The 15,823-nt window shown below is 45.0% G+C and overlaps 1 protein-coding gene across 2 annotated transcripts in view; it reads right to left on the bottom strand.

Moving 5' to 3' along the window:
* CUNH16orf70 (chromosome unknown C16orf70 homolog) overlaps window positions 1-15,823 on the bottom strand; it is a 43,547-nt gene that overhangs the window by 11,566 nt on the left and 16,158 nt on the right. For both annotated transcript variants that reach the window (XM_017539266.2, XM_017539267.2), the window contains exons 4-9: window positions 9,734-9,817; window positions 5,631-5,674; window positions 4,147-4,226; window positions 3,764-3,858; window positions 2,689-2,786; window positions 2,492-2,604 (exon numbers count right to left, since the gene is read on the bottom strand). In XM_017539266.2, the coding sequence (XP_017394755.1) occupies window positions 2,492-2,604; window positions 2,689-2,786; window positions 3,764-3,858; window positions 4,147-4,226; window positions 5,631-5,674; window positions 9,734-9,817 (514 nt within the window). The remainder of the gene's footprint in view (window positions 1-2,491; window positions 2,605-2,688; window positions 2,787-3,763; window positions 3,859-4,146; window positions 4,227-5,630; window positions 5,675-9,733; window positions 9,818-15,823) is intronic.

Genomic DNA, 15,823 nt, shown 5'->3' with positions numbered 1-15,823 from the left:
AGAGACGGGGTTTCACCATGTTGACCAGGATGGTCTCGATCTCTTGACCTTGTGATCCACCCGCCTCGGCCTCCCAAAGTGCTGGGATTACAGGCTTGAGCCACCGCGCCCGGCTATACCAGATTCTTAATAATTAAGAACCATTTGGGAGGCTGAGGTGGGAGAACCACTCAAGGCTAGGAGTTTTAGACCAGCCTGGGCAACATAGGGAGACCAAGTCTCTACAAAAAAAAAAAAATAGAAGAATTAGCTGGCTGTGGTGGTGTCCCAGCTTCTTTGGAGGATGAGGCAGGATGATTGCTTGTGCCCAGGAGTTCAAGGCTGCACTTAGCTATGATGGTACCACTGCATTCCAGCCTGGGTGACAGACAGAGACCATGTCTCAAAGAAAAAAGAAGCCAAAAAAAAAAAAAAAAGAACCAATGCCTCAGAGACTGATGATGCAAGAACCCAATTTACAAATAAATGCTGGTTAGACTATGAGCTCTAGGAAGGTTCTCAGCTGTCTTTATGGAAACAAACTTCACACTGAAGATCCCAGTCCCCTTAAGCACAATCCACAACCCAAAGCAGCCAACGTTGGCCAGGCATGGGAAAGTCACAAAATGAGGCATGGATCCCGGAGGGACCAGCTACTGAAGGTGGCAACTCTTTGTTTTTTTTATTGTTGTTCATGGTTAGCAAAATTCTTGGCAAGGTGTGGCCAAACCACAATTCATTAAGTTCTTTCTGCTTGTCTACTTTGATAACTCAGTATTAAGGGTAGAAAAAGGGGAGCCAGGCACGGTGGTGCATTCTTGTAGCCTATTCAGGAGGTTAAGGGAGGATTGTTTGAGCCCAGGAGTTCAAGGCCACAGTATTCTGCTACACATCGGCCTGGGCAATATAGGGAGGAAAACTGGGTGTGGCAGCTCACACCTGTAATCCCAGAACTTTGGAAAGCCAAGGAGGGAGGATCAACTGAGCCTGGGAGTTCCAAGACCATTCTGGGTAACGTAGCAAGACCCGGTCTCCACATACACAAAAATGAATTGGGCATGCCAGCACACACCTGTGGTCCTAGCTACTTGGGAGGCTTAGGTAAGATCCCTTTAACCCAGGAGTTTTGATGCTGCAGTGAGCTATGATTGCATCACTGCACTACAGCCTCGGCAACAGAATGAAACCATCTCTTTCTCTCTCCCTCTCTCTTTTTTTTTTTGAGATGGAGTTTTGATCTTGTTGCCCAGGCTGGAGAGCAATGGTGCAATCTCAGCTCACTACAACCTGCACCTCTGGGTTCAAGTGATTCTTCTACCTCAGCCTCCTGAGTAGCTGGGATTATAGGCATGCGTGACCAAAATTGGCTAATTATTTTGTATTCTTAGTAGAGACGGGGTTTCTCCATGCTGGTCAGGCTGGTCTCAAAATCCCAACCTCAGGTGATCTGCCCACCTTGGCCTCCCAAAGTGCTGGGATTATAGGCGTGAGCCACTGCACCCAGAGAGACCATCTCTTTTAGAACAAAACAAAACAAGGTAGAAAAAAGGGGGAGAGAGCTGGCTGGGCACGGTGGCTCATGCCTGTAATCCCAGCACTCTGGGAGGCTGTGGTGGGTGGATCACGAGGTTAGGATTTTGAGACCAGTCTGACCAACATGGAGAAACCCCATCTCTACTAAAAATACAAAAATTAGCCAATGTGGTGGCACGCGCCTATAATCCCAGCTACTCAGGAGGCTGAGGCAGGAGAATCCTTGAACCTGAGAGGTGGAGGTTGCAGTGAACCGTGATTGCACCACTGCACTCCAGCCTGAGTGACAGAGCGAGACCCTATCAAAAAAAAAAAAAAAAAGAAAGAAAAACGGGGAGACAGGATGCATCTCCAGAAACACTTGGGAACTGCCACAAAGCTATATAAGCACATAGCAGGCCTATGTGCATGCTGAGAAACAGTGCTGTTGCTTATTAAGATTTGCTAATTATAAGACTATGTCTAGTCCCTTGGCAAAACTAAACAAAAGCTTTAACTGTAAACCTCTGCATCATATGTCTTCTACCAACTATGCGGCAATGGACTGAATTCATATGTTATAAAATTCATATGTTATGAAATCCTATCCCCCAAGGTGATGGTATTAGGAGGTCAGGGATTTCAGAGGTGATTACATTACAGAAGCAGAGACCTCAGGATTGAGATTAGTGCCATTATAAAACAGACTCCAGGGAGTTGGCTAGCCCCTTCCACCATATGAGGACATGGGGAGAAGTGTCTTCTATGAACTAGACTGCAGGCCCTCATCAGATACTGAATCTGCCAGAGCCTTGATCTTGGACTTCCCAGCCTCCAGAACTGTAAGAAATAAATTTCTGTTGTTTAGCAGACACTGAGTTTATGGTATTTTGTTACAGCAGCCTGAATGGACTACGACACACCCTAAGCACAAGGGATTTTAGGATGTCTCAACATGGGTATAATGGGGAATCCAATGACCTCAAAGCCAGTCACTGACCTGCAGTAAGTAGGCGAAGTCGTAAACCTGCAGGTCCAGTTCCATCTCGAAGAACATCTACACTCTCAGCATACACATTGCCCAGGAAACAGCTCAGAGGCATCATGGGAGCCCTGGGGACAGGCACAGGCAGAGGTTTGGTTCTTTCTCCCAGGCAGCCCAGGCCTTAGCATGAAACTCATGCTCCTTACACTTACTTGGTATCCTGTAGGCTGTTGCCACTGTAGATATACATTCGTTTTACAGTTGCTCCATGGGGTATCTGGAGAGAAGCCAGGCCATGGGCAAAATTGGGCTGCAAACACAGGACAAGAGTTTTACTTAGGGCACTACAGGTCATAGGATTCAGGCTCTGGTCTTCCCTGTCACTCATGGTCTTCAAGAGCTGCTCAGGTCAAAGGGTCAAAGCACATCCTCAAACCTGGCTCTAGGTCAGTAAACTCCCCCAAACCATGTAAGTTCACCTTTAATTCTGCTTGGTTTTCCTTTTCTTTCTTTTTTTTTTTTTTTTTTTAGACAGAGTCTCACTTTGTCGCCCAGGCTGGAGTACAGTGGCGTGATCTCAGCTCACTGCAACCTCTGCCTCCTGAGTTCAAGTGATTCTCCTGCCTCAGCCTCCTGAGTATCTGGGACTACAGGCATGCACCACCACACCTGGCTAATTAAAAAAAAATTTTTTTTTTTTGTAGAGACAGGGTTTTGCCATTTTGGCCAAGCTGGTCTCAAACCCCTGACTTCAAGTGATCCGCCTGCCTTGGCCTCCCAAAGTGCTGGGATTACAGGTGTGAGCCACTGCACCTGGCCAGTTTTCCTTTTCTTGATAGGGGAAAATGCAGAAATGCTTGCTTAATTAAGCCTTACAAAAGCTTATCATTTTCACAGGCCTAAGGATGAATGAAATGTTTCCTTTGCAAAAACAAAGGTAACTGAAAATCCAGAGGAGGAAATCTCCAAATTCTAGGCCAGCAGGAAAACTGCGGTGATTAGGAGCTTTAAAATAAGGAATGAATGAATTTATCTCTAAGTGAGCCTGACCTCACTCCGTGGTGGGAAGCATCCTTTTCCTGGGAATGCCAGCCTAGGCATTGTTCTTCCTCTGTCAACCCCACCCACTCTACCCCTCCTTGTCCCCTAAAGACCTCAAAGACAGGGAAACCAAAGAAAGACTGCCTATATAATACCCATTCCTCTGTCCCCATCCCATGACACCATCTGCTGAGCCATACCACACAGACATTGGACAACAAACACTAGGGGACATGAAGGGCTAACCTCATACTTGGGAGCCTCGGTCCATGAGTCTAATTGAAAAGAGAAAGACAGTCCTCTGAAGTTGAGATGGAAGAGCTGCTCAGCGGAGTTGTACACTGTAGGGGTGGGGGAGAAGAAAATAACATGGTTGACTGGCATCTGAAATGGCTACCATAAACCAGCCTGGCAGGGAGTAATGACTGGAAACATCTTCCTTGTGGCTTGTTTCTGAACTGGCCTACTAGGCTGAAAACAAGGGGGAGGATCTTTCCTTCACACCCAAGAACCAATCACAATCATACGGGAGCCTGACTCTAGGAAGTAGGGTGGGATGGCACTACAGGGCAGGTTTATTGCTCTGAACTGCCACTGATGACCAGAGGAATCAGATGGACTTGGCTTACCTCCAGGATGGGTTGCACCAAAAGACTGGTCAATCTGCTCAATGGTAGGAGCTATGGCCTGAGAATTAAAATGCACGCCACTGAAAAACAAAAATATTTTTTAATACTAGGCTTTAAAAGATGGGCTGACATACCACGTGAGACGGTAGCTGGGAGAGTTATTTTTAAGATACAGGCAGGTGAGTCTCTAATTATATTAAAATAGAAAGTTTAATTAGAGAACTTTTAAGTAAGACAATTAATGAAGTCAGGAGAAGGTCAATTCTCATGAGGCTGATATACAGAGTTGATCCTCTGGGGCTTCAAGACACCAGTGACTCTTAAGAAAAGGGTAGAGGCCAGGCGCAGTGACTCATGCCTGTAATCCCAGCACTTCGGGAGGCCGAGGTGGGTAGATCACGAGGTCAGGAGATCATCCTGGCCAACATGGTGAAACGCCATCTCTACTAAAAATACAAGAATTAGTCGGGCGTGGCAGCATGTGCCTGTAGACCCAGCTACTCAAGAGGCTGAGGCAGGAGAATCACTGGAACCCAGGAGGCAGAGGCTGCAGTGAGCCAAGATCAAGCCATTGCATTCCAGCCTGGGTGACAGAGTGAAACTCCATCTCGAAAAAAAAAAGGAAGAAAAGGGTAGAGAAGAGAAGCCACCAAACCCTGAGGTATGAGGGCCCCAGCAAAACTAAAAGATAAGTAGAACCTGCAGGGGCCCATCGGTACCACACATTTGCTTGTCTATGAGCAAAAGTGCCTGAGCCTGTCTCAGGAATCAAGCAGGTCCTCTTGACACCCTCACAAAGGGAAGGGGAAGCCAGTTAAGTTTGGAGACTTACTGAAAGGAGTACTCTGTCGCTTGAACCCAGGAGGTGGAGATTGCAGTGAGACAAGACAGCGCCCACTGCACTCCAGCCTGGGCAACAGAGAGAGAAACTCCACCTCAAAAAAAAAAAAAAAAAAAAAAAAAAAAAAAAAAGGAGTATTCTAGATTTCTAAATGCTGGCATGCTGCCTTGCCATAATGGGGGCTCAACAGCTTTGGATTGTGCATGTCATCTCCACTGCAATTCTAAAAAGTACATTACAGCTCTAAAATGGTGGTCTCTTTGGCATTCTCTTCAGCATAGGCTTTGGAGTCAGAACTATCTGGTTTGTCCCACCTCTATTACTCATCAAAATAGCTGCCAAGAGAGGCCGTCAGGTGGAGGGAAGCTATTGTCAGATCACCTCTGAGCTGAGGTCTGGCTTTGTTGAGTGGATTAAGTTAGATGACATATGTGTGAAGTGTTAAACATATCACATATTCTTAATGAGGTTTACTTCTCTTCTCCAGGAAACTGAGCAGGCTTGCTGGTTGCCTCAGGAAATCATGGCACCAGGCTATAATCCCTGGACTGTGGCAGATGTGAATCTTTACTAACTTCATGAAGGTAGTAGATATGGCCTGTCTGAACAAGTGAGACATACATCAGCAGGGGAGAAAACTTACCAATATTTTAACTTTACTTTAGTCAAATCATATACTTCGATCACCTAAAAAAAAGTTTAAGAGTTGTCAATGCTCTGAACGTGATAAATTAAAAAAGATTAAAAATACATATTATAGAATAAATAGTAAAAAAAAAAAAAAAACTATTACTAACAGAAATTTTATGGAGGCACTGCATGTTATCTTTTGTTCTCATTTAAAATTAAAAAAAAAAGAAAAACTTTTTGTAGAGATGGGATCTTAACAAAATTAAAAGACTAGGTTGCCCAGGCTGGTCTCAAACTCCTGGACTCATATGATCCTCCTACCTTAGCCTCCCACAGTGCTGGGATTATAAGCATGAGCCACCATACCAGCCCTTTGTTCTCAGTTTGAAAATAGGGAGAAAACACACAGCATAACCTCCCCACTTCCCTCTCCTGGTGGACTGCTCAACAGATGTCTATGGATGCTCTGGGTCAAGGCCCTTACAGGCCAATCCACTTCTCGGTCGGGCTAGAGCACACACTACTCTATAGGGCAATGATCTCTTTCACAGACATGAAGCTTGTTAAGGCTGTGCTTCGGACACTAAGCCCCCTTCCTCCCATCTCATACTTTGCTGCATTTTAAAACCCAAGTTGGCTTTCTTTCTTTTTGTTTTTTTGAGATGGAGTTTTGCTTTTTTTGCCCAGGCTGTAATGCAATGGCACAATCTCGGCTCACTGTAACCTCTACCTCCCATGTTCAACTGATTCTCCTACCTCAACCTCCCAAGTAGCTGGGATTACATAGGCATGCGCCACCACGCCCAGCTCATTTTGTAATTTTAGTAGAGACGGGGTTTCTCCATGTTGGTCAGGCTGGTATCGAACTCCTGACCTCAGGTGATCCACCTGCCTCAGCCTCCCAAAGTGCTGCGATTACAGGAGTGAGCTACCATGCCTGGTGGGTTGCTTTTGAAAATTTATTTTGAAGTTGATTTTGTTTACAAAACAAAAAGATGGAAGAGGGAGGTCTATCCTGCCAGAAAGCAAGCCATAGTATATTAGCTCACACAAGTATGACAGTATTTAGTTATAACCCTGATGAAAGGGATCTGGTTGAAATGAGAAAACCTCAGGACCTTCGTGAAGGACCTCTTTAATGGATTCAGCCTCATCAAGAACTCAGGGTAGGGCAGAGACAAAAAAAAAAAAAAAAAGGCATCACCTAACACTCTGCCATTAGTGGCGCCACGTTGTAAGCACTATGAAGTCCTCCATGCAATGGTGTCAAGGGCTTGGCAGCCAGCAGCACAGCTTCTAGGGGCTCAGAGCACCCCCTACCATCTTCCAGTGGGGAGGTTTGGCTCTCATTGTGGAGACACAAGCAGAGCTGGCTCAGTATCTGTTTGTCCTGACAATCTGAGCCTGATTGTGGAAGAGGCTGTGGGGCATTGTATGCAGGAACATCTGGCACTGCCACAGAAACTGAGACATAATAGACAGTAGTTCCCTTTTGGCCGGAGACTATCCGTATCCCATAACACTGAACCAAATTGGAAATCTCTTGACTATAATGTAGCTCTTTTGATCCTATCTGCTAGAAAGAACTGCTCCCTCTGCTAGGCACTGGAATGAACCCTTTCCTCCACACTTGTGTATTCTGTTAACTGGTCCACTAAGTTAAGACCCTTGGGGTCTGACTCATTAGTTTGCATAGGGAAGGTGTTCAACTCATGTTAGGCAATTCTGCCTAGTATGAAGCTAGTTAAAGGCCAAAATAAATAAATAAATAAATAAATAAAAAGCTTAAAAGCACAAAAAGAAGTACTAGGAGGGGCTGTGGAAGGAACGGCAGGAAGGAACAGCTATGATTCAGAAGACAGCCAGTGTCCCCATCAGAATGTCTGGGTATGGCAGTATACCATGCCAAAGTGGCATGCCATTTCACTGAGCCCAGAGCCTTGCGCTAGCAGAGGGCCTGTACCTTCAGTCAGAAGCCCTCCTGCTCATAGTAGGTGCAGGCACTCACCTCCCTCATTTCTACTCCTACAGTTGACCAATCATCCCTCAAAGCTTCCCACCACCTGCCCTGTGGAAGTGAGCCTGCATGATGTTCCTCCAGTGTCACTGGCACCCCACCTGCCAATAGCCATATGGGTCCAACACATATAGCCATATGGGTCCAACACAGGCAAGGTGTTTCAACCTTGCCTGATCAATGGGAAAACAGTGGACCAGAGCTGATCACAGGGCATGAGGCAGCACTTGTGGCAATGGACCCAGAGTGCTGGCCATTCTGGAGTCCTTCATGTCATTAGGAGCATCAACAAGCAGATTTCATCTCATGGAGCTTGCTGTACCACAGTAACAAGCAGTTGGGACGCCTAAAGCCCATGATATTCCACCTCTGGGCTGGAGAAGCTCCTGATTTCCCCAGAGGGAAGAGATGTGGCAGCGGCCAAGATAAAAATGAAGACAGGTGGCTGTAAAGGTTGTGACTTATAAAGCCTCATTTCACAGGGCTGTCTCTCTCAGGCTTGAGGCAGAGGGTAGGCAGCAACTGTAGGAGGCAGCATCAGAAGAGGTAGATTTTGAAGATGTTGAAGGGAAGGGCAGGAAGATAAGTCAGGTCAGGCTGGTGCCAACCAAAAGCATCTGGGTGATCACTTGCTCAGTTTCCAGAAGATTCAGGCAAGAGACCAGTCTCTCCTTCATAGGAATCTCACAGAAGGCAGAAGAGGACTGCCAGGTTCTATTTTATCTCCTTTCCTATCCAAAGGTACTTCCCATTTCTCAAATTTCTGTAAATTTCTTCAGCTTTTCTCATTTATTTCCCAGACCCATCAACAGAGCCTAAGTGGCCAGCCACCACACATTGTCAACATCAAGTTAAAAGCCTGGCATCAGGTAGGCTACTTATCCTGTCTGTCTCTCGGTTGTCTTACTGGTAAACAGTACCTACTCAAAGCCTTGTTAGGATTAAATTAGAAAATGCATATGAAACACCCAGTCATGTGCCTAACGTATACTAAACACTCACTAAACATATGACATTGTCTTCATCATGCTGTGATTCTATGGGCCGCCTGGCCATCCCTTTTGTTGCCCATTTAAGTTACTTCCAGCTTGTTATTACTATAAAATGCCATTACCTACCCCCAGTGTTTCTGGGTTACGTTTTCTAAAATGGACTTTTGCCAAGTCAAAGGGAAATTACTACTTGTAAAGGCATTTCCATGTTACCAGACTAATTTTCCCCCAATTTGTGATTATGCCACATTGAAGATCATCCTCTGCCCTTTCCCAGTGTGGAACTTCTGGCCATGGAGACAGGAGATAGAATGAGGAATTCTAATTCCACATACTGATTCTCTTTCCAAGTTCTGTTTTCTTTCCTTAGCAGTTCACCTGCAACAATGATGATGATAACTGGGAAGTACCCAAGTCTTTTGTAAAGGCTACTCCATAACCTAACCAGGACAACAGCTTGGGCATGCCACTGCCTGGGGCCCATTCAATCTCATGACTTTGAGGCATGAGTCTGGTGTCACATGACTAACCTATGAGGCCCAGGCATTTGTAAACAGGGTGTATTAAAAACAGCCTGGACTGAAACAGGTTTTATCAAATTATACTCAAATGCCAATAAAGATGGCCCCACATATTAGTAAATTGTTTTTTTTTTTTTACATTTCCTCCCCAGGGTTAAAGAATCAACTAATTGCTGGTGGTGTTAACCCAAGCCCCAGCATTCTAGGAAGAACAGTTTCCATTTTCTAACCAAGGTACACTGTTTGGCAAAAGAATGAAGTAAAACAATCTTGTTTTCCTACTGAACATAAAAGCCCCTTCCCCACAGCATTGTTTCCCAAATCTTCCGCACTCTTTCACTTTCCCCTCTAGAGCCTAGGAAAGCAGCCCTTTCCAGCCTCTTTCTGACCATCCCAACCTACTTCCATCTTCCCTCTTTTTAGGGGAACAGGCACAGCTTCAGTTTCCTACATTGTAGTGATCTCTGAACCAAAGAAGTCCACAACTATTTATAAGTTTTTGAAACATCTCAAATAGCACATACTAAACAGCTCCAGAAAGACTGGTCCAGCCAGACATGAAACATTAGTTGTCATTTATAGTTACCTTAAGTCTCTGATTGAAAGCATCAAACAGTAGTTTGATCCCATCCTGAGTCAGGTTAAGAATGAGGTCATGGCTTAGAGGAGACTATAAAACAAAAATAAAACACATTCTGAGTAACTGATTTATTCACTAAGCACCTACTGAAAAACTTACAATATAAATGCAATGCATAGGGAATGTCTGAGTGCAGGCAGTCCCTCTCCTTCAGCTAATGATGCTTGGAAACCAGAAAAAAACTGCTGCATGAACACACACAGTTTTTTAACTTCTAGCCTGCAGATGCTGTTTCTTAATATCAGCTGAAAAGAGCCTCTCCCTTCTGGGCTCTGAGTAAAAATACCTGGAGAAAACGGACAAAGTTACACTAACATACAAGTCATTTTCCGTTGAGGCTCCATGGTTCACATCTACAGTATGAAGTTCACTGCTATCAAACCTACAGAGCAGTTGGTGAGGAATACAGGTCATGTGAAAAGGCCTAGTCCAGGATCTAAACTCAGAAGATACTGCTTATGCCTATCAGCTGAACCTACATTCATTGACACCCAGGTTGTTCGTATCATTCACAGTAAACATATTTTTATTCTTTGATGGTTTTGATTAAATTCTAGGATAAAGAAATATATTGTGATCTGATTATGAGATGACCCTCTTACCCCTTTTCTCCCTCCCCCTGACGTACCATACCATTTCACATGTGCTTCTTTCTGAAAAGCCTAAGTCTAAGATCTAAAGAGTCACATTTCTGCATTTGCCCCTTCTGAATCCTGGGGGAGGGGAGTAGCAGAACAAAGCAGTGAACAGAACCCTTGTGACCTTAGGTGACTCTCAAAATTTCTCTGAGCTCTGGTATCTTCATGGGAATACCTTCATCCCTTCCCTCCAGGGTTGTTCTGAGGACAGAGATAGTAGGTCAGAAAGCACCTAGCCCAGTACCCGCAACATAGCACTCTCCTCCTGTGTCTGCCCCATCTTCGTGCTTCTGGTCCAATGCAATTAATTCAAAGATTCAATGTCTCAAAATTCTCCACAGCCCTGACAGAGGCTGCCCAATAGTAGAAGGAAAAACACCATCTAAAACCCCACCCTTTCCCAGCACTTTGGGAAGCTGAGGTGGGTGGATCATGAGGTCAAGAGATCGAGACCATCCTGGCCAACATGGTGAAACCCCATCTCTACTAAAAATACAAAAATTAACTGGGTGTGGTGGCGCGCGCCTGTAGTCTCAGCTACTCGGGAGGCTGAGGCAGGAGAATTGCCTGAATCCAGGAGGCGAAGATTGCAGTGAGCCGAGATCACGCCACTGCACTCCAGCCTGGCGCCTGGCGACGGAGCAAGACTCTGTCTAAAAAAAATAAAAAATAAAAAAATAAATAAACCCCACCCTTCTTTAACTAGCACATAGCTGCTCAAAACGTTTAGTTTCTTTATAGAGCTTCTCAAGTTAGACAAAGTATATGATGAAGATATGGCCATCAGAGACAGGGACATGGGCTGGAAGGCCACAAGCAACTGCTGGTGTTGGCCTCATTGGGGAAATGCTCTCCAAAGAGTCTTTTGGGATTAGTGCAGTTTGATTCCTTCTGTCCCAATGATCCTCACAAGGCAGCAGGCCCAGGCAGTACCATCATGCTTGGCAAAAACTAAAGGAAGAATGTTGTAATTTTCCAGTAGGTCTATATGAATGTCTAAATCATTAGGTCTCAAGCAAGATAATGGAACAGTGAACTCTGACCTTGGATTACCAATATCAACCCAGAACACAAAGTTCCACTTTGGAGAGAGCCATTCAATTCAATGGAAGTAAGCAGAGTGAAGCAACATTTTAGTCTCTTTCAGGAATCTTGCAAGAATCTGGATTTTCCTATACTTTCCCAAGATCTGATTTTTTTTTTTTTTTCTGGCATTGTTATAATTCAGGATATAACACAGCAATTTTCAAAAGTAATCAGGTCACTCTCAGAGTCAATGTATTAATACTTTATCTCTCTAAAACTAAAATACACATATACTATGTGATATTTAAGCAGGTTCTTCCAGCAACCCAGCTATCCTCCATATGAAGCAGTTCAGTAAAACCTTCTGATACTAGTTGTTAACATCTTTTCCCTCTAAGAAAGAAGGGATGTACTTGACATGCATACTTGATATTTAATTTCCAAGGTGTGATTTGCATAGAGACAAGAAGATATTTCTGAAATTTTAATGCAGACAAAATGTTTTCTGCATTTGGGAAATGAAGAGACAAACGAGTAAGGAAGGCAAGTAGGCAGAAGAAGAGGACAGGACCCACATTTAAGAAGCATCACATTGGCTGGGTGCAGTGGCTCATGCTAGCACTTTGGGAGGCTACGGCAGGCAGAATGCTTAGGGCCAGGAGTTTGAGAAGAGTCTGGGCAAATATAGTGAGACCCAGTTTCTACAAAACTTTTTTTTTTTGTGACAAGTCTCACTCTGTCACCTAGGCTAGAGTGCAGTGGTGTGACTTTGGCTCACTGCAACCTCCGCCTCCCAGGTTCAAGCGATTCTCCCGCCCCAGCCTCCCGAGTAGTTGGGATTAGTACAGGTTGCTTCCTGTACTACAGGAATTACAGGTGCACACCACCACACCCGGTTAACTTTTGTATTTTTAGTAGAGACGAAGTTTCACCATGTTGGCCAGGCTGGTCTCGAACTCCTGACTTGAAGTGATCCACCTGCCTTGGCCTCTCAAAGTGCTGGGATTACAGGCGTGAGCTACTGCACCTAGCCCAAATTTTTTTTTTTTAGTAGAGACGAAGTTTCACCATGTTGGCCAGGCTGGTCTCGAACTCCTGACTTGAAGTGATCCACCTGCCTTGGCCTCTCAAAGTGCTGGGATTACAGGCGTGAGCTACTGCACCTAGCCCAAATTTTTTTTTTTTAATAGCCAGATGTGGTGGCGCACACCTGTGGTCCCAGCTACTCAGGAGGCTGAGGTGGGAAAATGGCTTGAGCCCAAGAGTGGCAAAACTAAAGGAGGAATGTTGGGGGAGGCTGCAGAGAGCAATGATCACACTGTGGCACTCCAGTCTCGGTGACAGGAAGACACTGTCTCAAAAAAAGATAAAAAGAAGCATTACAGCAGAGTTCTGAGAGACCGTCTCCTTTTGATCCTGAACCAAAGATTTATTCCAGGCAGGGCGTGGTGGCTCATGCTTGGAATCCCAGAACTTATGGAGGCTGAGGCGGGCGTATCACTTGAGGCCAGAAGTTCAAGACCAGCCTGACCAACATGGTGAAACCCTGTGTATACTAAAAATACAAAATTAGCTGAGCATGGTGGCGCATGCCTGCAATCCCAGCTATGTGGGAAGCTGAGGCAGGAGAATCGCTTAAACCCAGGAAGTGGCGGTTGCAGTGAGCCGAGGTTGTGCCACTACACTCCAGCCTAGGCAAAAAAGCAAGACTCTGTCTCAATTAAAAGAAAAAAAAAAAGTTGTGCATGGTGGCTCACACCTGTAATCCCAGAACTTTGGGAGGCTGAGGTGGGCGGATCACCTGAGGTCAGGAGTTTGAGACCAGCCTGGCCAACATGGTGAAACTCCGTCTCTACTAAAATAAAAAAATTTGCTAGGCATGGTGGTGGATGCCTGTAATCCTAACTACTTGGGAGGCTGAGGCAGGAGAATCACTTGAAACCAGGAGGCAGAGGTTGCAGTGAGCCAAGATCATGCCACTGCACTCCAGCCTGGGTGACAGAATCAGACTCTGTCTCAAAAAAAAAGAAAAAAAAAGAAAAAAAAAGAAAAAGTTTAAAGCCTATTTTCAAATTTTAGGCACCCTCAAAATTTAAGATGTCTAAATATGATTTAGCTGAATGTATACGTGGCTATAAGCTCAAAAAGTATGCCATTTTCCCTGTTTTGATGGCTGTTACTTGTCATGAGGCAATTCCCTCCTGGTCTAATTAATGAAAGTCAGAATAGGTTAGGATGATCTGAGAGTAAAGAAGAAAAGATACTGCCCATCCTTCATTTTATTTTATTTATTTACTTATTATTTATTTTTTGAAAATTAGAGACGAGGTCCCATTATGTTGCCCAGCCTGGTCTTGAACTCCTGGGCTCAAGTGATTCTCCCACCTTAGCCTCCCAAAGTGCTACCCTTCATTTTATTTTATATTTATTTTATTTATTTATTTTTTTGAGACAGAGTCTCACTCTGTTGCCAGGCTGGAGTGCAGTGGCGCGATCTTGGCTCACTGCAACATCCACCTCCCAGGTTCAAGTGATTCTCTTGCCTCAGCCTTCTGAGTAGCTGGGACCATAGGTGCGCACCACCATGCCCAGCCAATTTTTCTTTTTTTTTTTATTAGACAGTCTCACTCTGTCGCCAGACTGGAGTACAATGGCCCTATCTTGGCTCACTGCAACCTACACCTCCCGGGTTCAAGCAATTCCCCGCCTCAGCCTCCTGAGTAGCTGGGACTACAGGCAGGTGCCACCAGCTAATTTTTTGTATTTTAGTAGAGATGGGTTTTCACCATGTTGGCCAGGATGGTCTCGATCTGCTGACCTTGGGATTTGACCACCTTGGCCTCCCAAAGTGTTGGGATTATAGATGTGAGCCACTGTGCCTGGCCAATTTTTGTATTTTTAGTAGAGACAGGGTTTTACCATGTTGACCAGGATGGTCTCTATCTCTTGACCTCATGTTCCACCCAACTCAGCTTCCCAANAATTTTTGTATTTTTAGTAGAGACAGGGTTTTACCATGTTGACCAGGATGGTCTCTATCTCTTGACCTCATGTTCCACCCAACTCAGCTTCCCAAAGTACTGGGATTATGGCAGCCAGCCTACCCTTCATTTTATAAATGAGAATCCAGACCAGGTGTGGTGGCTCATACCTGTAATCCCAGCACTTTGGGAGGCTGAGGTGGGAGGATCACTTGAGCCCAGGAGTTTGAGACCAACCTGTAAAACATAGTGAGACCCCATCTCTACAAAATATAAATTAGCCAGGCATGGTGGCATGAACCTGTGGCCCCAGCTACTCAGGAGGCTGAGGTGGGAGGATCATTTGAACCCAGGAGATTGAGGCTGCAGTGAGTGTGTCACTACACTCTAGTCTTGGTGACAAAGCAAGACACTTGTCTCAAAAAAACTAAAATAAGTTTTGTTAAAAGTTAAATTAGGCCTGACACGGTGGCTCATGCCTGTAATCCTAGCACTTTGGGAGGCCGAGGTGAGTGGATGACAAGGTCAAGAGATCAAGACCATCCTGGCCAATACGGTGAAACCCAGTCTCTACTAAAAATACAAAAATTAGCTGGGCGTGGTGGTGCGTGCCTGTAGTCCCAGCTACTTGGAAGGCTGAGGCAGAATTGCTTGGACCCAGGAGGTGGAGGTTGCAGTGAGCCGAGATTACACCACTGCACTCCAGTCTGGCACCTGGCAACAGAGCAAAACTCTGTCTCAAAAAAAAAAAAATTAAATTAAATTAAATTAATTTAATTAATGAGAATCCACTTTGGCAGTGAGAATCCACAGTGGTTCAAGAAACCCCTGCCCACTCCTACAAGTCCCCTGTTCTGTCGTAGGCACCACAGGAATACTCCAGCACTTGTTTGGAGACTAAGCATTTCTTCTTTCAGAAAGATCCCTCATATGGGGGTCTCACTAGGCTGGTAGAGGGGTATTACAGGGAAGAATGTAATCTCTGGGTATTGGTAACAGGCCTAATTTTGACTCTGCTCCAAGCCAAACTGAGAAGCCTCTCAGAAATTTTGCCCACCTATAATTTACAATATTCTTCATGTCAGAAATAAGCTGTCATTTGCTTCAGGATCTGAAACTAATTGGAACAAATAGAACTGCAATAATCAAACCAGTACTCAAAGGATCTCAGAAAAGCCACTGGGGACATCTTTTAGCCACTGTAGGCTCAAAACTATTCCCTGAGGCTTGTGGCACATAAGACACCTAAAAGGCTGGCCGGGCGCGGTGGCTCAAGCTTGTAATCCTAGCACTTTGGGAGGCCGAGGCGGGTGGATCACAAGGTCAAGAGATCGAGACCATCCTGGTCAACATGGTGAAACCCCGTCTCTACTAAAAAAAATACAAAAAAT

Source organism: Cebus imitator, unplaced genomic scaffold (assembly GCF_001604975.1).
Source record: "Cebus imitator isolate Cc_AM_T3 unplaced genomic scaffold, Cebus_imitator-1.0 Scaffold118, whole genome shotgun sequence".
Taxonomy (NCBI): Eukaryota; Metazoa; Chordata; class Mammalia; order Primates; family Cebidae; genus Cebus; species Cebus imitator.
This window is presented reverse-complemented; position numbering and strand designations above follow the sequence as displayed.